General features: G+C 37.2%; 2 protein-coding genes across 2 annotated transcripts; one reads left to right on the top strand and one right to left on the bottom strand.

Moving 5' to 3' along the window:
* Window positions 1–3,438: 3,438 nt before the first annotated feature.
* On the top strand, window positions 3,439–5,677 carry LOC121811680 (glucan endo-1,3-beta-glucosidase 14-like). Its single transcript, XM_042212578.1, has 3 exons — window positions 3,439–3,583; window positions 4,087–5,165; window positions 5,339–5,677. Exons 1-3 carry the CDS (start codon window positions 3,517–3,519, stop codon window positions 5,423–5,425), a joined length of 1,233 nt encoding a protein of 410 aa, XP_042068512.1. The 5' UTR covers window positions 3,439–3,516; the 3' UTR covers window positions 5,426–5,677.
* A 4,257-nt stretch (window positions 5,678–9,934) lies between these two features.
* Window positions 9,935–13,831, bottom strand: LOC121742121 (dammarenediol II synthase-like). The gene is made up of 11 exons (XM_042135157.1): window positions 13,678–13,831; window positions 13,100–13,509; window positions 12,689–12,778; window positions 12,347–12,541; window positions 12,185–12,269; window positions 11,745–12,100; window positions 11,180–11,635; window positions 10,989–11,095; window positions 10,567–10,888; window positions 10,300–10,464; window positions 9,935–10,228 (listed from the first exon to the last, which is right to left on the bottom strand). Exons 2-11 carry the CDS (start codon window positions 13,499–13,501, stop codon window positions 10,112–10,114), a joined length of 2,295 nt encoding a protein of 764 aa, XP_041991091.1. The 5' UTR covers window positions 13,502–13,509; window positions 13,678–13,831; the 3' UTR covers window positions 9,935–10,111.
* Between the last annotated feature and the right edge of the window lie 13,570 nt (window positions 13,832–27,401).

Below are 27,401 nucleotides of genomic sequence, written 5' to 3'. Positions count from 1 at the left end.
AAAAGGAAAAAAATGGAAAAAAAGAATTGAAATTGATTAGGAAAAGAGAAAATGTGTTGGATTTGGGATTCGACCTCTGAGCTTATAGGGCAGAGTGTTGCGTCACGATGAGCTCAGTCATTAACCACTTTATCACTATATTAACTCACAAGCTCATGGGTCGTATTTCAGGCTAATGCGAGCAGTCAACTTCTTAACTGGGATGAGCCGCACAAGATGCCCAACAACCAAGGGAGAAGAGTCGTTGTGGATGCTCGTATTACTCCTTTCTACTTTAGAGAAAATTTAATATGTGATAGGGTATAATAATCATAAGAAAATAGTACTCTTTCCGTTCCTCTGCATTAAAGACGTTTCATTTTTAACACTCGTTTTGGAAAAATGAAATAAATAGTTAAAGTAGAGAAAAAGTAAACTGAGAAAAAGAATAATATAGATAAGACTCTTATATATATTATTTTCTATTTTACTTTACCAATTCTCATTTGAACTATTTATTATCATTTTGTCAAAATGAGTGCTCAAAATGAAACGATTCTACTACAAGGGGACGGAGGGAGTGGTTTTTTTGATAAGTTAAATATATTAGTATTAAATTACTTGCAAATTAAAGGAATTGACTTTTATTTAATTGAAATTATGACAAGCCACAATATCATCATCACTCTTGTCAAGAGACCTTCTCATAAACTTTACTAATCCCACATTAATATTGTTCTGATCCCACCAAGTACTTTGTCCTTATTGCTCATCATTAATTATTATTGTTTTTACTCTGATTAAGCTATCGATAATGGGGAGCGTCATGATAATTTTATAAAATTAATATAACTATGAATTTCAAGATTTCACGGTTATGGCTAGGATTATACTAATTAGATTGCGCTTTTGCCGTCATCACTTCTATGCATGTGTGTCAACGTGGTCCATTACTATTCTTCTATCCACCTTGAAAAAAGGTTGAGAAATATTTTTTTTTCATTTTTTTGAAAATGAAAATTAGTGTAAACATTAGTAGTTACTACTTACCCGGGAAAGTTAGATTGTTTAATTGCTTTTATAGGAGTAAAAGTTTGTATTATAATAATCTTATAGGAAGAGCAGGTTCAAATAAAATTTACTTTGTATCAACATTTTTTATGATTCACAATTATCATACAAAATGTACAATAGTACATTGAAAAATGCATTCATAAGAAACAAGATCAATAGTTTCTAAAATTTTCTATTTTAATATTCATTCATATATAAAAACACCCATTGTAAACTATAAACTAATCTAGTCCATAGTAGATTAGTAGTTGATTGATGGATGATCAAGATCGATTAATTCTCATACGCAAATATATTATTTAACACACAAATGAATGTTGTATATATTATTATGCTTTTTAATTGAAAGCATAACCTATGCTTGTTTACTCGGGAAATAGTAATATATATAAATATATATATATATATATATATATATATATATATATATATATATATATATATATATATATATATATGTGTGTGTGTGTGTGTGTGTGTGTGTCGAGAGGGGTACGCTAGGTTGACACCAGTTTTAAAGTGACAACTTGACAACAATGTAGCATGCAATCTCCGATACATAGGCAAGCAACTCTGAATATGGTTTCTAGCAATCTGCGATACAAAATCATAGCCCTATGATGACACTATAATTAAAATGACAATCTAGACAAACAATCTGTTATACATAGGCAAGCAATATTGTGATACATAGGCAAGTAACTCAACGTATGGCTCCAAGCAATCTGCGATACATAAGCAAGCAAGCCTGCCACGTGGCAGACTGAGATTAAATCTGCTTCTAAATCTAAGACTACTTCCATCGGTAACATTGGAAGCAATGTCACACATAGAAAGACAAAATAACAATAAATAAAAATACTTGTAAAATAAATTAATTCAACCCCCTCATTATTTGGTGTTACCCACATGTCTTATTTTTATTGGTTGAATATTAAAATATTTTATTACTTTTAATTATTAATTTATTTCATTCAATGATTATTATTCAATGTTTATTTTTTATTTATTGTACCGTATTTCTTTTATTTGTGTCTTTTTATTATGTTGTACTTCAATTATATATGAATGTGTAATAATTTTATTATAAATTTGAATGATAAAATAATTTATATAAATTTTATATGAGTTTTGTAAATATATTTGAATAAAATTATAAAATTTATATTAATTAAAAGTATATGAAAAAAAAATATGTATTGGGGTTGAGTTGGGATCATTGATGGAAGTAAAAGTCCTAATAAGTTGGGGTTGTATACGTGGATGAAAAAGAAATGAGTATTTTATTAAAAAGTTGATTGAGGTTGAGTTGGGTGAGGGTCACTGATGAGGATAGTCTATAAGGGTCTTCATTGGTGTTATGTTGTCGTTCTAATACAATTCTATGCAGAGATTCATTATCTAAGTATATTTTAAAGTTATTCATCTTTACTCTGAATAAGGCTGATTTTTCATATCGGAGCCATAGGAGTTGGCTATCCCGACTATAATCAAACACCTTCATGTGTGCCCATTTGTTATGTCAACAATTAGACAGACATTTCCCCAACAAACATATCAAAGTAGCTACAATTTAAGGTTCATCTTCCCCGGTCCAAAAATTGTCTAGAATAGCAAACTACTTTTTGAATAGCCAACAGTAATTATGTAGTATGTGGTTGACATTTCCTCCTTAACTATTCAGACATATGTAAAGTTCGATAGAAAAATATTCATACATGTCTGTAGGATAAATTTTAGTAAGAAAATTAAACCTTTTGCCCTGCTTCCACTATGTTTCAATAAAAAAATATTCCACATTATCTATAGGCTAACTTTTTAGTAAGAAAATTAAACATTTTGCCTTGCCTCTTAAATATGTTTTCTACTCGTCCCATTTAAAATGTCTCATATTTTTTGAATTGTCACATTTGAAGTGACTCGTTCCAATTATGAACTAATAACGGCCTTTAAAATTTTCAAGAAATGGGTGATATATAAATACAAATATTCAATTATTAAGTGGAGCTTATTTGGTTTTTCATCTAATAAATTGAGAATTCCAGTCAACAGGCAATAAATGAAGAATCACCTATTTAAAAAACAGAAAGAATTAGTAAATGATTTGTAATTAATTTTCTTTTGAGCAAACAAAGTGATGGGCAGATCAGATGGCCTCAATAAAAAGACAAGTTAGGACAATCAGAAGAAACATTGATTATTCAAAACAACTAATTAAGGCTATGTAATGTTATGTGCCTTAGGCAACCCACCCAACTTGAAAACCCCCCACCCTAATATACTACAAAAACAAACAAGTAAAGAAAAGTATTGTCATCCCAAATCCTATATAAACTCCCCCTCTCTCTACATTTCATTCCCCCCCTTTCTTCATTTATTCTCCAATCTCCCTCTCTCCAACTTTTCACTCTTCTCTCAAGTCTCAACAACAATTAAAGAAGAAAAGGTAAAGTTAAGTCTGTCATGGCAAATCCTCCCACCAACACCTCCTCCTTACATATTCTTCTTGGATTCTTTCTCGCTTTATCAGGTAACACTTATATCACCCTCCCTCTCTTTTCAAGTCTTCCGATGTTTGTTTGCATGTGTCTGAGTGATGACGTGATCACATTCTTTTATTTTTATTTTCAAATTCAAATGCTAATTGCGGTAAAAAAATCATTAAATTTGGTTAAATTCCAGTCTGTCCCACGACTTTAAATATAACCGGAAAAACTAACTAAAATTTTCGTTGAACTTGTATGTGGTCGACGGTCGTCATCATTAATTGAGAAGAAATTCGATTGTCCCGACTTTTCTAGTTGATTTTTTTTTCGACAATTTTTCTTTTTAAAAATTATTTTCCCACCAACTAACGTTTGTAATAATAACATGTTTCGATTTCATATAAGAAGCAAATAATGTTAAATTTATGATACGATCAATCACTTTAAGATTACGCGATTAACCAGAAATTGACCAAATTCAGTGTTTTTTCCGACAATTTACCTTGTACCCGTGTTTCTATTTTAAAAGTAATTTTCCCTCCAACAGGGTTGGGATTGCTACAAGAAGCAAAATCACTAGGCATAAACTACGGTCAAGTGGGGAACAACCTCCCGCCGCCGGAGAAGGTTCTCGAACTCCTCCGGTCCCTAAAGCTGAGCAAAGCCAGAATCTACGACACGAACCCGGAAATCCTAGCCGCATTCGCCAACTCCAACGTGGAGCTCATCGTGACCGTCGAAAACGGCCTCCTCGCCACCCTAATGGACCCCAACCAAGCCCTCCAATGGGTCCAAACCAAAATCAAACCCTACTACCCCGCCACCAAAATCACCGAGATCGCCGTCGGCAACGAGGTCTACACCGGCGACGACACCACCCTCATCTCCTACCTCGTCCCGTCAATGGTCAGCATCCACTCCGCCCTCTCCCGCCTCTCCCTCGACCAATTCATCAAAGTCTCCACCCCAAACAACCTCGCCGTTTTACAAGAATCCTTCCCGCCGTCGGCCGGCAGCTTCCGGCCGGAGCTCGCCGCCGTAATGCCGCAGTTTTTGCAGTTTCTGGCAGCCACGAAAGCCCCCTTCTGGATCAATGCCTACCCGTATTTCGCGTACAAGGACAGCCCGAGCAAGATCCCGATCGACTACGTTTTGCTCAACCCGAATAACCCGGGGATGGTGGACCCGAACACGAGGCTGCATTACGACAACATGCTCTACGCGCAGGTGGACGCGGTCGTCTTCGCTATGGCGAGGCTCGGGTTCGGGGGGGTCGAGGTCCGGGTGTCCGAGACCGGGTGGCCGTCGCGGGGGGATGTGAACGAGGTCGGCGCCACGCTGCAAAACGCCGCCGTTTATAATAGGAATATTCTGAGGAGGCAGATGCGGAGTGAGGGGACGCCGCTGAGGCCGAATGCCAGGCTCGAAACCTACGTGTTTGCGTTGTTTAACGAGGATATGAAGCCCGGCCCGACTTCCGAGAGGAATTACGGGCTTTTTCAGCCCGATGGCACGATGGCCTACAATGTCGGGCTCTCCGCATTGTCCACGACTTCTTCCACCTCGACTTCCACCTCCAGCTCTTCGTCTCCGGCTTCAATCTCGTTGACTTCCGCGGCAACCAAGGTAAAACTAAAAAAAACAAAAAATTCACGAAATTTGGTCATGATTATTCAGCTTACTAAAAAAAATCACAAAAGAAAGAGAACTTATTTCATTCATCATTTTAATTATGGATATATTGATATTATTATTACACTTGTTGCTAAATTTATTTATTTATTTTAAATTTGAAACAGGTTAAAAGGAGGGGATATTCGAGCTTGCCATATTCAATAGTCATATATTTGCTGGGCTTCCAAGTTTTTATGAGAAGACAGTGCTAAAATAGAAGGATATATGGTGCTCATGTAAATACAACATCGACTGAGGTTGAAGGAAGAAATTAATCGGATCTGTGTTTTCAATTTTTTGGCATATTTGAGATGGGATTCTTAATTGTAGCCATTATTCAAATGCCAAAAAAAGAAAAACACAGCCACCTAGCTAGCTAGCTAATTTAATTATTGAGTTGGATACAAAATTGAAGGATTCTTTGTTCTGATGCCAAAGACATAATATGAATGACCATTCATTGATATTCGTCAACAAGATTTTCTTCAATTCAAGAAATGGAGGGCTGAGGATATCATCAACCATTCATTCAACAAATTATGTTACTAGTATCTTTCCCAAATGATCAAAGCAAGATTCTTCCACTAGTGACATACTATTAATTTCAGACCAGTTAATTACTTTGTATATTAGCTCGCTCCCTTTCTTTACTAATAGATCTATCATTAGTAGTATAAATATATATATATATATGTATACAGAAGATTTAGCAATAAAGAGATGAACTTTACTTTTTATTCCCATTGGATATTAATAGTAAATGCAGAATTGTGGCTTCAATCTGCGAAATTGATGGACAATCTTACTTGGAATTTTGTATAAGTGGATTCCACAACTGTTCCTGCACATATATATTCCGAATACATTCATAAATAAAATGCACAAAATATGAAATAAAGTTTGAGATAGCAAATTCAAGATAATGTTAATTAGCATAATCGTCAAAGGTTAAGCTTTGTTTTGTTCTTAATCGAACAATAGGCAGCCCAGCTTTATTCCCTCGCCTTAACCGTCAGCATAAATTAGAAGGGCCATTTTTTTTTTGTTTCAAACAATCTGAGGTCAGCAATCAGCTATAAATAACGGTGCACATGAAGTCCAATATAATGGAAACTTTACATTTAGTAATCCATATCCTTATTTATTGGAGACTTTAGCAAGCTTATTACGGATTAATTTTACTATAACTGGTGTAATATATTCTAATGTGAGTGTGTGTTTGTTTCATTAGAATAGTGTTCCATCATAAATATCCTCACAGTTACAGTCTTTTAATTCTTTTGCATAGCCATAAATGATGGATCAAATTCAAATAATATAATAGTATTATAGCGTGTTTAAGTCGATGAGAATTTGTTTGTTGTATACGTATATTAGTATATAGTAATGTATGAACACATTGCCCAACAAGTGAGGCGTGAATTGTAGATGAACTAAATACATACCATAAGCCTTTCATATTATAAGAGTTTTTAAAAAATATGATGAGCCCAATTTTAATGGGGAGTATACTAATATGTCGACTCTTTCCGACCAAACTAATTAAAGCCTTAAAATGTGAAAGGAAACTGATTTGGTGAATCGGCGGTTAGGCAGCTTTTTGTGCAACAAAAGTAACATGGTGTGGTGGAAAGATCATGTACTAAGGAGAAACATACACATGCTGCCCAAACTTGGAGACTTAGCTCTATTACCTTCCTCTTTTTTCGACTTGTACATCAAATTCCAATTTTAGGTTTATCTATAACAATTGATTCTGAGTTGAGAATGGTTGTTGGTGATGGTGAGCCCTCAAAGGGTTTTGAGATGATCAAGTTTAAGGGGAAACTGATAACTTTCTGACATAATCTTGTTGGAAAAGTTAGTACTCCCTCTGTTCTAACTAAGTTGAGTCGTATTTGTTTATGTGATTTCCCAACTAAGTTGAGTCATTTTCTTTATTTATAAAAAACAAAACATCGAATGAGTACTCTTACTTTATTTCATCACCTATTTTACTCTCTCTTTATCTTTCATACTTTATTCTTCTCTCCTACTTTTCAACACAATTTCTTAATCTTCGTTCCTAAAATTTTTGACTCAACTTAGCTGGGACGAAGGAAGTACTTATTTAAGATTATTTATAGTCATATACTCCCAACGTCCCATTAAATATGAAACATTTTTTTTCGGCACGAAATTTTATGTAGTGTTGTTTTGTGAGTTAATGAAGAGAGAATAAAGTATTCCATGAGAGTGGGACAAATTAGAGATGGTGGTATTTCCATTTTAGAAAATATTTCATTTTTAATAGAGCAACCCAAAAAGGAAAACGTTTTATTTTTAATGGGACAATAGGGTATATGTTTGATATTGTCTATTGCATACTTAATGGAGTAGAAGATATGTGGTATACGATTCAAGATTCTCATAGACTATGGTATATATTTTCTTTATATTAATCTTAAATCTTTACTATTGTTTTGTGTTAATCATCTAAGACTTGCAACATAAGATGTCATACTAGAATCTAATATAGGATTGGAATTGGAAAAGTAGGTACTTAATCCTCTCAATGACTACCATTTGTTGAGGAATTCAAAATTAAATATTGAACATAGGCTTTTTAGCTACTAGCTAGGATTAGCATCTCTCTTTTCTACTTATGTGGAGCACTAATCAAACAACTAATTAGAGTACGGATTAATCCGTTAATTTTGACGCCCCTTCAATTGTTTGTGTCATAATTACGCTAATCTAACCTTTTTAACTGCCTTTAATCCGCAAGATTAGGGGAAGACTATATATTAAAGCCACTCATTTGACTTGTTAATTATCTTGTAGACGTTATAGAGAAGTTTTTAAGATGATCGATAATGGTTTTTCATTTACTTTAAATCTTAGATGATATAGAGACTTGAACGATAGATAGTTCTATAGAATTAGGGGCGGATCCACGTTGGGGCATGGGGTTACTTGGGACCCTACATTCATACAATAATTTACAAATTCCTAAGTTGCGTAGATGGTTTGGTATGTCGCTTGCGTTGGCAGATCACAAAGTAATGTTTACTTTTGCTTTTTTTTTTTCCTTACAGTAGTAATTTTGTGTAAACTTTATTTACTTTCGATAAATGTTAGTATTGTAAGACCACAAAGTAATGTTTTTATTATCTATGAATAAAAATATAATTCTTTAACTCTATAATTATCCATATATGTAGTATAATATAATAAATTTAATTTTAAAGTTATGTTTTCATTTTAAAAATATATATTCTTCAATTTTTGATACTGACATTAGTAATATATATCTTTAATTTATATTGTACATTTTCAAATTATTTATCTCTCATTATTCATTTATATATCAACTATGTATTGTTCATGTCATAATTGTTTCTGGCGTAGTTTATATTATAAATATGGAACAATTTTTAGTAGTTTGGATCTCAGTATAAAAATCATGCGTCCGCCAATGCATAGAATGTACGTGATTGGGCCCTTCAAATATTATTCATTTTGTCATTTTCTTCTATTTCCAAAAATATTTTTTATTCTATTTTTCGTAATTACTCCATGACTTTCTCTTGAACCACTTTATCAATGTGTTTATACACAAACCAAACATGACTCTCACCCCTTAACACTTAAAAAACGGTTTGAGCTTTTTTTTGTTTTATTGAAAAAAACAAAATAAAATATTACTCTTAAACAAAGACATTTTGCAACAAATTAATATTGTTGCCGACCCATTGAAATCTGCCGTCGGCCCATTGTCATGTGGCGGCTGCTCAATCACACAAAATCGATTGATTTTTCATTTTTCCATTTGTCCATATAACGAACGACTTGCTATAAAATCTTTTTTATAGGTGGCAAAATTCAATTGCAATAAATTGGTAATCTAATTGCAAAGAGATATGCCACAGATTAATAAATATTTATTAATTTGCCGGTTGTTATCATCTTCAAAAGTTCCTATTGCAATAGGATAAATGTTACTTTATCTAATTTCTGGCATCTCTTTGAGCACACAAAGCATCAACTTCAGGTTGATTTGTTTTGTTTGTTTCTTGGACAGACAATTCAGATATTATTGTAAAAATATAAATATAATGAAAAAGTTACAAAAGTGATCGAACAATGCTGGTGGGCTTCGGATCTGTGTTGTTTAGGTGCCTGTAGTTGCAATTATATTCACTTAATTAAAAATGCTAAAACGTTACAAAATAGTTAAAATTTAGTTAGTAAACCATTCAAATACATGGACAATTGAGTTAGCTTAGTTAGATGGGTAAATGGAGAAATATGGTTAAATTTTTAAGAAATTATTTGAAATAATTAAGTCCAACTAACAGGTGGAGGATCGAATTAGCAGGATCAGGTGAGTAAATGGTGAACCGTTATTGATTTATTTTAAGAAATAGTTTGAAATAATGAATTATTTGATTTGATTTCAGTGCTATATTTTTTACAAAGCAAAATGAAGAAGTCAAGACAATATGTGGGCCCAAGCCCATTGTTCGAACAAAAATAGTGACTGTGTCCAAATTCATCCGAGTAATATATTTCTATCTTATAGCCTTTTTTAGCCCATAGCTGTAATTGAGATCATCATTAAATTTGAAAAGATTAATACTATTACTGGCCTTGTTACATTAATATCATACATCTATATTTCATCTCCTCCATTGCTTTAATACTATTATCAATCTATTACATAATGCACACAAAAACAGTAAGAAACAGACAAGGATAACAATTTTATTATGACACATTTCCGCAGATATCTTTCACATTGTTATTCTGTCACAGATTTTTCACCCATTCTCATTACACAAAAACACCCACATAACACATATCTATAAACACATCTCTGGTTTTGAATGTGAATATAATCAGATTATCTACATTTACTAGCATTTCGATGCCCAGACTCGTTTACGATACTCTCCCAACGCCCACAACGGGAATATATTCCGATACTGCGCGTAATGCAGCATACAGTTCTTCATGTACACCCCAGTTATATCCTGCCAATATTTCCAAATTTTTTCAGCAAAACATAAAATTTTCTAACACCAAACTAAGACAAAGGTATTACCTCTTGAGGAAAATCTCCATCCTCCATCTGTGCATTAATCAACAGCTTTGCTGCTCTGTGCAGTGGCTTCGGATCCCTCTCAGCCTGCCCGGCATACATAAGACCGAGCATCGCCCATGATGTCTGAACCAAATTCGTCCGGTTTCCTTCCAACGGAATGTATTTCTGTTACAACATCATATTCATTGTTAGAAGAGTTTTAAACTGTTTCAAAAATGACTAATTTTGGTGGACGGATCAGAATGACAAAAGGGGACTTATTTATACCATGCTTGGGCAGGACTCAAGGCTTTCTCCCCATCCGCCTTCTTCGTTCTGCGTTGTCAAGTAGAAATTCACAGCTTTCCGCACTGCTTCGCTGTTCTCGTACGTCTTCCCTGCTGCGGCTAGTCCTCCCAAGATGAAGCACGTTCCGTACAAGAAGCAGATTCCCCAGTAGCCATACCATGAACCATCAGGCCATTGCCTGCCTTCCAAAAACTTCAATGCTTGCGCAACAGACACTTCGATCTCCTTTGCCCGATGGCCCGGGTAGAGACGCTTGAACGAGATTAGTGCTTGGATTATACAAGCAGTGTTCTCCACATGCCTGAACCCAAAAAAAAAAAAAACAACTCTGTTTTAGATCCATCCATCAAAACAATACCAAACTCAAATTCAATAAAATCTATTAGAATCAATCATCTTACTCTGATTCCACCACTATGTCTGCGAAGAGCTCCGAAGGGTTCAAAACCTGCAGATACGGCTGCGGAACCGGAGGCTCCCATATCGCAAATCCGCCGCTCAATGGACTCTGAAACACATCCGTATTCACTTCAAACTTATGAACAAAAAAAAAAACAAAACATATCTAAATAGGGATTAATTTTTTTTATACCTGCAAATAAAGTAGCACATTGACACCATCGTACAATCGCTCAGCATCAGCCTTCTCTCCGGCAATTTCAGCTGGCATCTGCGACAGCATAAGCAGACACTTGAGAGCTTCGGCTGTGCAGTCGGAGACAACCCAGCCCTGATCTTGGTCGGAGAAAGTCCACGAGCCTTTGGTGAAGTGGCGGTACATCGCCATGAAATCCCCCTTGGGATTCTCCTTCACCTGAGACTCCTTTATGTAGAAATGCGCCTTTTTGAGAGAGTCGCCGTACTCCTCCACCATCCCGCTCGAGATGATAGCTTGCGTCGCCAGAGTGCTGTCCCACAGCTGGCTTCCGAAGCTCTGCATCTTCATGCCATCCTCCGCCAGCCACATGTAGTCCGGGACTCTGGCTAAGTGGTACTTGAACTCGTCGCAGTTTGGGTCGTGCGCGAACCAGCACATCATCTGCAGACTCTGTTGTAAACAAACAAAGACAGTATAAGAACTCATGCCAAAAGACTAGCCTATCAGAAGAAGTCTCATATCAGTACTGATAGTATGATGGTGAAGTAGTGAAGTGTACTTTTTCAACGCATCCGATGGTGATGTATCTGCTCTCCTCTGCTCCGTAGCGCATGTATTTGATGGCCTTGTCCATGGCCTTCTGCCGGATCTTGTTCAACGGCCATCGCCTCATTATTGGCTCGGTGCAGTAGTTGAGGGTGTCCCAGAGGGCATCTTGGATCCATGAGTGAGGGTAGTAGATATCCTCCTTGCAGCAGTGGTGGCGTGCCTTGTTCCAGTCGATCTGATCGTAAGGCTTTAGATGGATCTCGTTGCGGAGGGATAGAACGACGTCGGTCAAGGGTCCGTGGAACTGTTTTGCGTACAGGTACGACATTGGCATGTAGGTTGTGCGGCAGTAACACCACATTTTTGCTGCATTTGTTGGAATAATATTAGTTTCGAATCCGACCAAAAATAAGATGAAAATAGAGTGATGGATGTGTGTTATAGTTATACCGGGATGATAAGGGAAGACGGATGGGAAGAGCCAGAACTCCGGGGGAAGTGGGTTGCAACCGTCCCATTCGTACACTCCAAGAACCTGAAATAATAACATTTCCATGAGGCATTCACTTTTAAAGGCGCATGTTAGGATGTACCAGTATGATCTTGAATTACCGAAAGATAGGTCTTTCCCCAAGAGGGGATTCCTGTAGCGCCTTCATGATCAAGGATCCATTTCCTTCCTCTAGCCATGGCGCCATTGCCGGCATCCGGCCCCTCCCCCATTATCCTCAGAGCCACGTAGCTCAATGCCGATCCAATCATAGTACTGTGCCCTTCAATGTAAAATCCCCAACCCCCATCCTCATTCTGCAACCATATTGACAAAATGCACAAATAAATATATCACATATTTTCTAAGTCCAAAGGAGAAGACTAGGACTACTATACAAGTCTCATGAACTACTCCTTTGTCACCAATTACCAACTGTTTGGAGGTATGATAGATAAAATCACCTGATGGTTGTAGATGTATCGAATCAACTCCTTGATGTGTTCCGGCGTCATTACTTTGTTCAACGTCCCACTTATGTACAAAGATATAAGCTATATCACACAAAATGGTTGTCAAGTATTAGTTACAGAGTTACTAATAGAATGTAGTGACATAGTATCACCAAGGTTGGTCAAATTTTGACTGACCAGTAACATAAAATTTCAAAATGAAATATATATTAAATCATGAATTTTATCTCATTCGTGTCCAATACGACGTATTTGGTGATGCTCAATAAATTTATTTGAACAAACAACATACGTCCGACCATCGTCAGAACATATAAATATTTTCAAATGCTATGCAACCAATTAGAATTCGACCAAAAATCGTGATTTCAATAACTAAAATATATCAAAAGCAAAAGTTACCAGAGGGGGAGTGAAGAAGAGCGGTCCGGCGTTCTCGGCCGGCCAATGGCCGTCGCTGGCCTGAACCGCCCGGTTGACCCGCAGCGCTTTCCTGACCGCGGTGGTCGCAGCTTCGTAGCTGATCTCCTCATCCTCCCCGATCCTCACCGGCGGAATCCCCAGCAGATCGATCCCACTCTCCCTTTTCAGCTGCAATCTCAAGAACAAATCTCCGCATGAATGGAATCCCTTCTTCCTGTTCTCGCTCCAATCATCACGAGCCTTCTGGAAATCCACCACCTGCGCCTCCCTCTCCTCCGCCGTGCCGGCGTTCTCGTCGTACTCCCAGATTTGCCGCCCGACGAAGTTGTTTGTGCTGTAAAGATAAGGGCCTTTGCCCTCCGCAATCTTCAGCCGCCACATATTTTTTTCTTAATTTTCCGACAAAAAAAGAGTTCAGCTTCGAGAAATACTATGTTTTATGCAGTTAAAGTTACACAAGCAGAAAACGTGCACGTTTTAATTTACTACTTTCATGCTTATTTTCATGCCACAATTCAGCTGAAATTCGAAAAATTTAACAGAGTTTAGATACTTACAAGAAATGGATGTGAGAAATGTAACGTTGAAGAGATTGTTGGTGTGAGGAAAGTGGAGGTTTGGTTTGGAGGGATATGTTATTTATAAAACTAGTAGATGGTTTGAATAACTAAATTAATAACGTTGATTAGAAATGTGAAATTGGAGTTTAGAATATATATTTGCTGTCAACACTAAATTTGAGGGGTGTGTTTATGACAAAGTAAAACTTGGCTGGCTATGCAATATCCAATACATGTGCTTGTCAACGTTATTCATAAAGTTTTAGACACCACCATGATAGTATTATATTGAAAAATTACTATTAAATAAAGATTCCATATCTCCTAAATCAAAGTGGGTGGTGATTGGTGAATATTTATCTACATTGGCGTACTTGAATTTATTTAGTTCGTTGAAGAAACAAAACACGGGTTCTTTTTTGTCACTTTTGCCAATTCTTTTTCTTTTCTATTTTTTCGGAAGTTACATCTCAAGATACAGTTAAAATCCATTATCAGTAAAATTTATAATTTCCTTTCCATTATTTAATATTCGAGGACGGTTCAATAATTGTTAAGGCAAACGACATCCTAATTTCTAACATATATTTCATCTCCTATTTTCATATTTGATGATAAGAAAATAGTTTCAAATAAATGAGTAACCTATAAAAAATTGTATCTTTCAAATAATTGAATTGGAGGAGGCCCATTGTATTAAATCCGCTTAGTTAACCGAATGCAATTTATAGAGCCTCCAAAGATGATAAACCTTCAAATCAACATTAAATTGAATTCCAAAATTGTTAAACCAAAGACTTTAAATCTGGCCTAAGATCGTACCATGTGATTTATATATACAATAATATAGTGCAACGTTTCATTTCCGCTACTCCCACTTGGCCCTATGCCGATCGCATAAAAATATTCATCAATGATTATTAATTGTCTCATACAAACAAAAATATTTATACACGTAATCTTTATTTCTATAAATCAATTATATATGTGGATACTATGAAATACGGTCCAATATTATATTGCCATTTGGCAATGTGGACTTAAAAGTTAAAACCCATAAAATGAATATGCACCACCACCCCCTCATGCTGGCGCATGAGATTAGCCTATTTAATTATCTAAAAACGAAATTAATATATAATTCATGAACTATGAATTAATGCAGAATTAGTGAAATGGGTGCATAGGCTTGAAGAGTGTATAAAAGCTTTCCTCTAAAAGCTTAATACACGAACAACAAGGATAGTGATAAAATGCAAATTTCATATATTGTACAAACTTCAAATTTCTTAGTATAGTGTCAATACACTATCAACACATTATAAATTTCAAGATTTTGATGTTAATACAGTGTCAACCGTTAACACTGTGTTGACATTTTTTGCAGCTGTTATTTTGTCATTTGTTGACATTTTCTAACGGTCCAGATCATAGCTTGAAATATATATAATATTTAGAGTTTGCATTTAATTATATCTCGAATAACAATATATAAATATTTATCGAGCACAACAGAAGACTGTCTATAAAATAGGGTAAGGATGCTCTGCCATGGAAAAACCACAACAGATTAACATATGATTCTGCTTTTTATGAATTTGTGCTTATACAGTTTTGGAAACGACGTCGTTTCAACCCTGATCCACAAAGGGGGCAAAGTCTTTTATGGGCTGCAGCCTGCCGACTTGTTGCTCTTTGACAAGGTCAATGTCAATTTATGGCTTGTATACTCCATATTTGCAAGATGGAAATGCCCCTTTTGAGATAAGGAAGATATGATAATCCATAATTTTGATATTACTTTTGTCCTATAATATGAGTCACATTGGGTGTGAGCATAAGTTTTAAGAATTATAAAGAAAAGTGGATTGAATAAGTTAGTAGACTATGTGTGAGTTGGTACAGTGTGAGACCTACTTATCATTTATGGTAATTTTAAAATGTAACTCTTATTTTAGGACGGACCAAAATATAAAAATGTGACTCTTATTGTGGGATTGAGATAGTAATTTATAATACTCACTTTTTTAACTATTTTTTTCCTGTAGTGTTTAAACAGGCATTAGGCTCATGAATATTTATGCTCTCACACAGACGCATCAGCTAGCTTGTTCTTTTAATAACATAGAAGGTCAAGGCTCCAAGAAAATTACTCCCTCTCTCTGTCCTCCATTAATTAACATCGGTTAATTTAAAACGGATTTTAAGAAATGCAGTGGAAAGTGAATGGAAAAGTTAGTGGAATGTGGATCCTACTTTATATATTAATTTTATAATAAATGTGAGTGAAATAAGTTAGTGTAAGATGACGTCCATTAACAGAAAATAGTAAATAGTAAGGATGTCAATAAATGGAGGACAGGGGAATAAAACTTATATCGACAACACCAAACAACAAACCTCAAACACACAAAGAAACCAAATTTTGGCAGTAAGGGTTCAAATCATCCCACATATATAATTAAAAAATGTGCAAGCAATGCAACTCCTACTCTAGTCTAGTGTGAAACATTTTGCGAATAGTCTAAAGAATGAAACCGTGAGTGTTTAATTAGCCTAAAGCGAACAAAATAATACAAATGTGGAGTTCAAATGTGCATCGCCGAATCGAATCCTCACACCAGGAACCTCTCTATCATTATATGTCATGTTCTTTTTGTGACTTATCCATGTTCACACTATATTCACATGAATACAGTAGGGACTAGGATGGTGCCAAAAGTAACGCGTGAATTTGTCTTGATTGACTGTTTTTCATCGTCTTAATAGATGGGAAGTGTCCCAATTTCTTCCCAGTACAATTCCTTGAGAAATATCCCAGAAATTAACATAGAGTCCAAAATTAAAAATATAAAATTCAATAAATTTGGCTACAGATTCCGAATTCGATGTTTGTTATATATCGTATAAATTATGATAAATTGCTAGAAAAATATAAAGTCCGGACAAATTATGATCAATCCTGCAATTTTCAAAAACATGCTACAATTATATCATAACTTCGATATTTTTTCTTAGGTGTCCTATTAATTAAAATTTAAAAGAAAATTATGTATGATTTTGAAGGGCAAATATATGACTTTTTTATAATTTTATATATTACTCAAAAAACAATTCATTTTTGAATGAAAATTATAAAATAAACGACACATGTTTTAATGAACAAGTATAAGGTAGGAGAGATAGAAAGATAAAATGATTGAAGTATTGTTAGTGGAAAATGAGACTATCTCATTAGAGAAATTTGTTTTTCCTAATATCCTAAAATGACAAATATAGTACTCATATTTTTAAAGGGAAAATGGAGTATTAACTTAAGCTAAAGCATTTTAACTTACGAATCATATAGTATAACCAATTCAACATAAATCCATTGTCATAATCATATTTTAGTGATGTGTCTGTATCCATTTCAGACTCCTAACAAATTCGCAAATTAATTTAAAATATTACTACTCGGTCCCATTACGAAATCAATATATCGTACAGTATAAATTATAATAATTGATTGAGTCAAGGTAGACTCTATATGTCAACATTTTAAGGCTGAAGTTTTTTTTTTTTTTTTTGCATTTTTCAAGGTCCAGGTAAGTAGTAGGTATAGATCATTAAGTCCAAGTACATATAGTATTAATATCTAATACGCATTAATTATTTTTTTATTTTACATTAAACTCTTTTCCTCCCACGTTCAATTCTAAATTTGGTAGTAATACAAAACTAGTAGAGCCAGCAGTTTTTTATTCGTTCACATTGAAGCTGCATAGATATTACATGTCACTACTATTTGCTTAATTTTATAATTCTTTTTTTGTTACTACTTAGTTTTCGGTTTTTTATAATTTGCGTGCCATCTTTTCATTTTCATTTTCATTTTCATTTTCATTTTCATTTTCATTACATTTATAATTCTTTTTTTGTTACTACTTAGTTTTCGGTTTTTTATAATTTGCGTGCCATCTTTTCATTTTTATTTTCATTTTCATTTTCATTTTCATTTTCATTTTCATTACATTATTTTTTTATCATTAGCTATTATTGTGATTAAGTAACTATTCAGTGTAAGGGGGTGTCCGATCACTCAATCTAACAAAAATAATAATTTGTCTTATACTCCCTCCGTCCCGGATAATTCGTCTCACTTTGACCGGACACGGGTTTTAAGAAATGTAATGAAAAGTGAGTTGAAAAAGTTAATGGAACGTGGGTCCTACTTTTATATATTAGTTTTATAATAAAATGTGAGTAGAAATGAGTTAGTGGAATATGAGATCCACTACCAAAAATGGTAAAAGTGAAATGTGATAAATTATGTGGGATGCACTGAAATGGAAAAATGAGACAAATTATCTAGATGGAGGGAGTAATAAATATAGATAGTAGTTTTTTTTGTTTATAAGCTGGAAGAAAATATCGATAGTAGTATTTTTTTTGTTTGCCCATCATCGTACATATCTACTCTAGATAAATTGTGTATTAGAGAGAGAAAATGGTAAAATTTGAAGAGTATTACTGTTGTAGAATAATTGTTGTATCTAATAGTATCTTTTTTTGGATATCTATCCCAAGCCAAATATTTGAAGTGTATTACTGTTGTAGAATAATTGTTGTATCTAATAGTATCTTTTTTTGGATATCTATCCCAAACCAAATATGTACCCATTTAGTATTATACCCATATTTAGTGAGCTAGAGTATTCAGTTGAGGTTAATAAACTTATTTTTTAGGAGCATAAATGGTTGGAATTTATTTTTTAGCTTATACCACTCCATTCGCGAATAAAAGTCTCATTTCTTTTCGGCACGAGTTTTAAGAAATGTTAAGAAAAAGTGGATGGAAGAAAGCTAGTGAAATATATGTCTCACTTATATATATTACTTTTAAATGATATGTAATTGAAATAGATTAGTGTAACGTGTGGCCTCTTACCATTTATAGTAATAATGAATCGGGACTTCTATTCGCGGACGAATGGAGTAATTAGCTTAAAAATTTAATTAGTTCGCCAAATATTTTGTAACTATGAACTCCTAAATAGCTTAGAAGCTACCTTTACAAAATCATATGCTTAATCAAATATCATCTTCCATCGCGTGCAAGTGATTTTGTAAGATGCATCGGTTTGTGTTGCTTGGGTTTTGACGGCTTATGTCCTATCTTTTTCTTGTTCTAATTGTTTGGACTTTTTTTGCGTCACCTATTCTTTCGCTACTCTCCTTACTTTTTTTGCTTTAGTCATCTTTAATTACTTTAGTGAGGATTTATAGATTGTTTGTGACAGTTCCATGCCTCTGATTTTTTTTTGTTTTTCTTCTATTGTGATGATTCTGGATCATTTTGTGCTTTTAGTTCACTGTCAAGTCATGGCTAGAGCGTGTTAAGTTTATTTTAAAAAAATATTTTATTTTACAGTACTCCCTTTTGTCCTTGATGGTGGAGTCATTTTTCTATTTTAAAAAATTTCATCATAGCTAAGTCATTATTTTTATTTCTTTCTTACTTTACTCTCTCTTACTTATTCACTTTTTACTTTATTCTCTATATCTTTTTTCTTTCTTACTTTTTTATCCATTTATTTAACACACTCAACATTTCTTTCTTGAACTTCGTGCTGAAAAGTTTTACCTCAACTATGAGGGAACGGATGGAGTACTTAAAAAAGACAAAATGAACAAAGTCGGACTGTGTATACACCACTAAATTAACAATTAGCACAACATCACCAATAATTTGCAACTACATTAGAGCATCAGCAATGGAGCCCGTCCTGGCGGAATTCCGCGGCGGACGTCCGCCATTGTTCATGGTATGCACGGATACGGAATTCCGCCGAGGACACCGCAGTTCCGCGGCGTTACGCGAAATTCCGTCGCGACGGGCATACGGACGTCCGCCATTGCGTTGACTCCCAGGGACGTCCGCGCGGAATTCCCGTTTATTGCATTAATTATTTTTTAAATTTCTATATATACGGCTCGTTGAACTGCATTTCATTCGAACCACTTATTTTAACAAGTTTCCCTCTTTACATTTGTTTTATATATCCGGAATGGCTAGTAGTGGTAGTGGTAGTGGTAGAGGTAGTGGTAGTGGTAGTGGTGGGCATTATGAACACATGATGCGTCTGATTCATGCACGTGTACGGGAATCAGCGGAGAGGGAGGGAGGAACAAGCGGCCTTGGCGCCGGTGGTACCTCGACCCATCCATCGTCGAACTATAATATCCCGGGACCACCTCGCTGCTCACGCTCAGTTGTATGAGGATTACTTTGCGCCGGAGCCACGGTTTGGGGAGAACCTATTCCGGCGACGGTTTAGGTTGCATTGTTCGCTCTTTCTGCGTATCGTGGGCGCTTTGGAGTGTCGATACGGGTATTTCAGGGTGTGGGAGGTTGCGGCTGGTAAACCCGGCCACATGCCGATTCAGAAGTGCACTGTCGCAATCAGGCAGCTGGCATACGGAGGCGCAGCCGACATGTTCGACGAGTACCTCCACATCGGCGAGACGACTGCCCGCGATTGCCTGGAGTATTTTTGTCAGAGCGTTAGGGAGATATTCGGGGATAGGTATCTTCGGAGGCCAACCCCCAAAAATTGTCAGGCTCTGCTGGATATGCACGGGAATCAGCACGGGTTTCCGGGGATGTTAGGCAGCATAGATTGTATGCACTGGGAATGGAAGAACTGCCCCGCTGCCTGGAAAGGGATGTACACTACTGGTTTCAAGGCCAAGAATCTCACGATGATCCTTGAAGCGGTAGCTGACTACCGGCTATGGATTTGACATACCTATTTTGGAGTAGCCGGGTCTAACAACGATATCAACGTCCTCCAGTCGTCGCCTCTTTTTAACGAGCAGTGCATTGGCGTTGGTCCGGCCGTCAACTTCGTCGCCAACGGCAACCAGCACAATATGGGCTATTATTTGGCGGATGTGATATACCCTATGTGGCCCGTCTTTGTGAAGACGATCAGATGCCCAGCAGATGAAAAGAAGATATATTTTGCGGATCGCCAGGAGGCAGCGCGCAAATATGTGGAGCGGGCATTTGGTGTGCTCCAGACTCGATGGGCGGCAGTGAAGGGTCCAACACGACTGTGGTATGCATGTTGACAGCATCGCCGACATCATGTACGCATGTATTATCATGCACAACATAATTGTCGAAGATGAAGGTCCAACAATGACTGATTGGACCAATGATGATGCTGGTGCTGCGGATCCAAGCCACAGCGTGGCCACTAGCAATGTACGCATGGGGATACCCCATGACGATGTCGATCGAGTCCGTGCATTTGCCGACATGCGCCAAAGACAAGCCCATGTTCGGCTCCAGAACTATATTATTGAAAAAGTATGGCAGCCGTCGTTGATGTAGTTTTTAATTATTGAAATGTTTTTTTTTAATTTGGTGAAATGTACTTTTCTTTTTTTTATTTAATGGAAATTTTTTCCCTATTTGTGTCAAAATTTTAATTCCGTAAATTGTTTAATTCCGGAAATTGTTTAATTTGTGAATTTGTGGTTTTTTTAATTGTGGGAAGTCCTTGGGGATGTCTGCCACTGTGCAGTGAGAAGTCCTTATAACGTGGCAGTGCAGTGGGAAGTCCGTATAACGTGACAGGAGGTGTTTTTGGGAATTTCACGGGGAATTCCGCCCGAAATTCCGCTGCCCTACTGTTGCTCTTATGATAATATATCCTATAGATTGTGTCGTATAGGAAAGCATGGGAAATGGCGGGCTAACCAATGCTACATGTTATAAACAACCTAATAATTTGATTTATTGTTTAATAATACTCCATCCGTCCATCATTAGGAGTCTCATTTCTTGACGGTATAAGTTTTAAGAAATGTTAATAAAAGAGGGTGAAAAAAGTTAGTGAAATAGAGGTCCCACTTGTATTTATTAGTTTTAAATGAAATTTGAGTGGAATGAGTTAGTGGAAGGTGAGACCCTATTACCATTCATAGTAAAAGTGAACCGAGACTCTTATTCGCGGACGGACTAAAATGAAAAAATGAAACTTTTATTCGTGGACGGAGGGAGTAGTTATTTAGTGTTATTTTTGAAGTAAAACTTTAGCATCGCAATCACAACTTTGAGAGCATTTTAGGTGAACACATTATACATTTACGGTAAGGGTAGTGATAAAATACAAACTCATTTATTGTATAAACTCTAAACTTTTTAACACAATGTCAACACAGTGTAAAATATCAAGATGTTGATGTCAACACAATATCAACACAATGTCAACAGTTGACACTGTATTAATATTTTTTGTTGCTATTATTTTATAATATGTTACATTTTTTAATCATAGTTTGAAATTGATACAATATTAAGAGATTATATTTGATTATATTCCTTCGCTGTAATAAGTAACCGATAAAAAAAAGTAAAGTACACTAAGATAATCCTGTATTTCGAAAATCATATAAACATGAATAAATTAGTCCGCAAATTAACTAGCCCTTGAGTTTATTTCATAGATTTGTAGTATAAATCTTGAGACATTTTGATTGGCTATTGACATGAAATTTATGGATTAAATTTTCTTCTTAATCAAGTGAAAGCTGCAAAGTCAGAATTGGTTACTTGTTGACTTTGTATTTACTAATCAATGACTTTTTACACTTCAACAATTTTATTTTGATATCCCATTACCCATTTCATATTTGGCGAGCGGCATTTAATTGATTCAATTAACGTCGTAATTATATATGCATCTAAATGGAAAATATGACTAAGTGTCGCTTTAATTATTTGCTTTCTATCTGATGAATTTGGCCATATGCGTTTATTGACTTAAAATTTATACTGTCAATTTCTATTATGTATTTATGATGATTGGTATGCGGTTTTTTTGAACTTATTGGTGAAATTGGATAAGAGCATCCGCAACGCATCTCTTAATCGTCTCACTCTCGTCTCGGAGAGACGGGACGGATAAGAGACGGAGTTGCACCCTTCCGTCCCGGTCTCGTCTCGCCGAGCGTCTCGTTCCGGAAGGACGGCTCGAGCGACAGCTCGCCACGCGGGCCGGCGAGTGGGTGTCGTCACGCTGACGCAATAAATCATTTTTTTTAAAATTCTATTTTAATAAAAAAAATAATAATAATAAATGAAAAACGGTAATATTACCGTTTTATTACCGTTGAAATTTTAAATTTTTTCCTTTTTTTATTCTATTAATACTCCTCTTTCATTCTCATTTATATACACAAAAACACATCTATTCTTCTCAAATCATCTCTCTTTCCTCTCTAATTTTCAGCTCAAAACATTATTCTTCTCCCAAATTTAATCCATTCATGGATCCGTTTAAGTAAATGTGTCGAATAATGGAAGAATCGCTAGAAGAAGATCGACGTAGGGAGGAGGAGGAAGCCGCGGCGCCTCAACGTCGATCCCGGACATACATCCATCGTAACCGGGAGGAAGCCGCCGCAAGGTTGGTACGCGATTACTTCTGTGAGAACCCGGTGTGGGGAGAGACCTACTTTCTGCATATCGCAAATACATTGGCAGCCCGAGAAGAGTTCTTCCAAGAAGGGTTTGACGTTGTTAGTCGTCCCAGTCACACGACGTTCCAGAAATGTACTGCAGCAATCCGTCAGCTTGCTACTGGACAAACGCTGGATTTGTTCGACGAATACCTGCACATTGGGGAAAGCACTAGGAGAATGTGTTTGATGAACTTCTGCAAAGGCGTCCGGGCAGCCTTCACCGACGAATTTCTCCTGAAGCCAAGCACCGCAGATTGTCAGTTTCTGCTCTGACTTCATGAAGAAGTGCACGAATTCCCCGAGATGCTTGGCAGCATCGATTGCATGCATTAGCAATGGAAGAATTGCCCTGTGGCGCGGAGGGGGTCATACACGAGCGGCCACAAAGGCACACATCCCACCGTTATACTCGAGGCAGTTGCTGACTACCGGCTATGGATTTGGCATGCATATTTCGGGGTCCCTGGATCGAACAACGATGTCAACGTGCTCAACCAATCTGACCTCTTCAACGAAGTTTTAAATGGTAAAGCGCCGGCCATCAACTTCATCGCTAACAACCGGCAGTATAAAATGGGGTACTATCTTGCCGACAGCATCTATCCGAAGTGGCCAACCTTCGTGAAGAAGTTCAACAGGTCGGTGAACGAAAAACATGCTCTTTTTGCGCAGAAGCAAGAGGCTGCTCGCAAGGATGTGGAGAGAGCGTTCGGGGTTCTCCAAGCTCGCTTCAACATTATCAAAGCCCCGGCTCGTATGTGGTTTATGGAGAATATGGTCGACATCATGTATACGTGCATAATCTTGCACAACATGATTGTCGCTGACGAAGGACCTGAGGCGGGAAATTGGTTCGATCCTGAAAACCGGGAAAGCTCTACCACAAGTAGTCCGCCTCGCAGTGGAGTGCATCCGTCTATGCAAGACAACTCCAGGAGGATCTAATGGAGCACATTTGGGTAAAATTTGGCAACCAGTAGACGCACATGATCACCATTAGACAACTATTTTTATTTTTTTTAGATTTTATTAATGTGGTTTTTTATTTTTTAAAAATTTTAAGTTGTAATTTTATTTTATTTAATGGAGTGTGTTTTTATTAATTGAATTTGTTGGAAATAAAAATAAAAAATGAAATTGAATGAATAGTTAAGGGATGAGATGGTTAAGATATGGAGGGTTGCAGGTGTTATCTCTTAGTTAAGAGATGTGATGAAAAGTACAGTGAGACCCATAAATAGTGAAGAGATGAGACGGTTAAGAGACATGCGGATGACCTAAGTGTGATTGTGTCTTGTTTGAACATCACTCGATTAGGGTGTTCTATCCTTATGTTGTACTTGCTCCTTAGGGCATCAGCAGTAGGGCGCTCTAAGGCGCGCCACGTCATCAGTTTTATCCTCCTTCCCCCCCACCTGAAGTGGGCGCCCTAAGGCGCGCCTTATGGCGCGCCACATCATCATTTTATTGTTTTGTTTAATTAATTTAAATGTTTTCAAATAACAAGTAACGAGTAAATAAAAACGTCTAAATAACAAATGGCGACGCATTAATAAAAAAAAGTTACACCATTCAACTAACAAAAAAAAACAACTAAGTCGGTGCAATTCCCAACTTCCGACGCAGCTCATCGATTAACGCCAGGAGATATTCGGCTTCGTCGGGGTCGGTACACTTCTTGAGGGCCTTGTGCGTCTGCAATAACGTCCTCGCCATCGACGTTGTTGCCAACGACTCAAACGCGAGGGCCGTCTGGGTCGGGAGCGTTTCCGGAAACGGAGATGGGTTTGCAGCGGTCGAGGATGAGGTCGCGGCCGCCTTCCCCTTGGCCTTCGCAGCCTTGAGGCCGGAGGACGCCGGGAGGACACCGGTGTGCCGGAACTCCCTTCATCCACGTACGTCCGGTTGAGGTCAACTGGGTAATTATCGCTGCCGCTGCTCGTGTAATCACCAGCTTCGGTGGTCTTCGTCCTCTTCGGCGCACCAGTGTGCAGAATTCCACCCTGGAACTTCTGCTTGTCCCTCAAGAGCGCCCAGATAGCCTTGTGCTTGAAGTCGCCTACATCGACCGGTAAGACAACAGCGCTTTAGCGCGCACGTCGCTCAAGCTCTCGCTGTTCCCCTGTGCCCGCGTGAACTTCTCGAACTCCGCCGCGTACAAGTTCACTTGCTTCTTCACTTGATCTCAGTGCTTGCGGAGTTGCTCACGTTTGCGCTTGTACGCGGTCGGCGGTTTGGCCTCATTGTAGAGGCCGGCGATGCGCTCCCAGTACGCGACCTGCCTCTGGTTGTTCGCGAAATTCGGGTCTTCCGATATATCTACCCAACACCGGGCCAAAATGAGGGTTTCGTTGTCGGTGTAGTTCGTACGGCAGGAGGCGTACTCATCGCAATTTCCGGGAGGCGGCAACTTCTGCGCCCGCTGCCGGTTCCACTTCTTTTTGGCTGGGGCGGAAGCGGTCGCGATGGGTTCGGGATCGGCCGCTGCGGCGTCACGGCGGGAGGGAGCGCTTGGTCGGTTTAGAGACGGCTCCATGTCAGACAACTCGTACGATTCCGTACTGAAATCGGGATCGTACTGGGTGTCGGCGTCGAACGAACGATATTCGTCGGGTTCTGTACCCGGCCAACGCGCCTCTCCGCTAAACATAGGACTATTGAGACTTGAATCCATTTCGTAGTAATTATGTAAATGTAATAAGTTTCGAAAGTGAAATCGTGAAATGAAATTACAAATGAACTCTATTTATAAAAAAACGAAACCGCGAGCCATCGTCCGATTCGATCGTCCGCGTAGCCCACAGTGGGCCGGACGATGGCGCGGATGATGGGCATCGTCCGTGCTATACTCCGCGCCCTGAGTATAGGGCGCGACGATCGTCCGCGGCCTATGTCACGCACCCGCAATGGGGCGGACGATGGCAGGCGCGGACGATGCGCGCCATCGGGCGTGCCATCGTCCGCCCCATTGCGGATGGCCTTAATCATTAGCTTAACCAATTTTTACTAATAAAAATGTACAATATATATTAGTAATTAATAACATGGAGTTTTTTTTACAATATATTTATATATTGGCTCCCCAAGTAACGTATTAATTGTATATATCTAATTTCATTTATTATACACATATCGATTTTTGCTTTTTATTTTATTCGTTTCACTCTTCGACATTGAAAGAAAAGGTTTGGCACGATAGCAACCACAAAAGTCGGCGTCACATAACTGATTATTGTCGTCGATATTTCAGAGCAACATTTTCATAGTTTGTTATTTTATAGTTTAAAAAATTGCTACCAGTAGAATATATTTATATATAACACAAAAATATGTGGTAGATTTATTTCGAGATAAAGATTTGAAAAATGACATGCTAGATTTTTGTAGCTATAACTGCTAAGAGCATCCACAATGGCGCCGGTCCCAGTGGACGTCCGACCGGCGTGCTGGAGTTCCACGCGGGACGTCCGCCATTGCGCAACGGTCATGCGGATACGGACGTCCGCTGCGGACACCGTAGTTCCGCGGCGTTCCCGGGACGTTCGTCGCGCGGACGTCCCGATTAATTTATATTTTTTTTCGAAAATTGTTTTAATTCCGTAAATTATTTAATTCCGTAAATTGTTTAATTTGGTGAATTTGTGAATTTTTATTATTGTGGAAGTCCGTCGGGATGTCCGTCACTGTGGTATGAAGTCCATATGACGTGGCAGAAGGTGTTTTTGGGATGTCCGCGGGGATGTCTGCCGGGACATCTGCACAACTGTGGATGCTCTAAGAAACTCCTTTAATTTGTTTTAGAGAGGCCAAGGGAAAAAAAGGAAATTAAAAAAAAATATTTTATGCTCTCTCTTTCTCATTAAAAATGAAAAATATTTTTTAAAATGGAAACAACATTATCTCTACTTTTTTAACTATCTTACTTTGTTCTCTCTTCGTTAACTCAGGAAATAACATTACACAAACTCACATGCAGAAAAGCATATATTTCATTTTTAATGGGAATATATTTACATGACTACTTATTCGCCCTTATTTGAAGGTTGCATTGGTAATCATGCTTTAAATGCCTCTCAATCACGCGTGACTTCACCTAATAGTTTTTTGAATTAAAAAAATTAATATCTATTGATTGAAGTATAAATCGTGTAATTCAATTATGATCTTAATTTTAAGCTCCAAATAGAACGATCATGATTTTTTTT

This window comes from Salvia splendens, chromosome 7 (assembly GCF_004379255.2).
Source record: "Salvia splendens isolate huo1 chromosome 7, SspV2, whole genome shotgun sequence".
NCBI lineage: Eukaryota > Viridiplantae > Streptophyta > Magnoliopsida > Lamiales > Lamiaceae > Salvia > Salvia splendens.
Note: the sequence above shows the minus strand (reverse complement) of the source record. Positions and strands in the feature narration are given on the sequence as shown.

Coding starts and splice junctions, on each gene's coding strand:
- LOC121811680 (XM_042212578.1), top strand. CDS start 3,517: ATGGCAAATCCTCCCACCAACACCTCCTCCTTACATATTCTTCTTGGA. Junction 3,584..4,086: donor ATTCTTTCTCGCTTTATCAG/GTAACACTTATA, acceptor TCCCTCCAACAG/GGTTGGGATTGCTACAAGAA. Junction 5,166..5,338: donor TGACTTCCGCGGCAACCAAG/GTAAAACTAAAA, acceptor AATTTGAAACAG/GTTAAAAGGAGGGGATATTC.
- LOC121742121 (XM_042135157.1), bottom strand. CDS start 13,501: ATGTGGCGGCTGAAGATTGCGGAGGGCAAAGGCCCTTATCTTTACAGC. Junction 12,779..13,099: donor TCTTCTTCACTCCCCCTCTG/GTAACTTTTGCT, acceptor TGTGTGATATAG/CTTATATCTTTGTACATAAG. Junction 10,465..10,566: donor TTGAGTCCTGCCCAAGCATG/GTATAAATAAGT, acceptor ATGTTGTAACAG/AAATACATTCCGTTGGAAGG.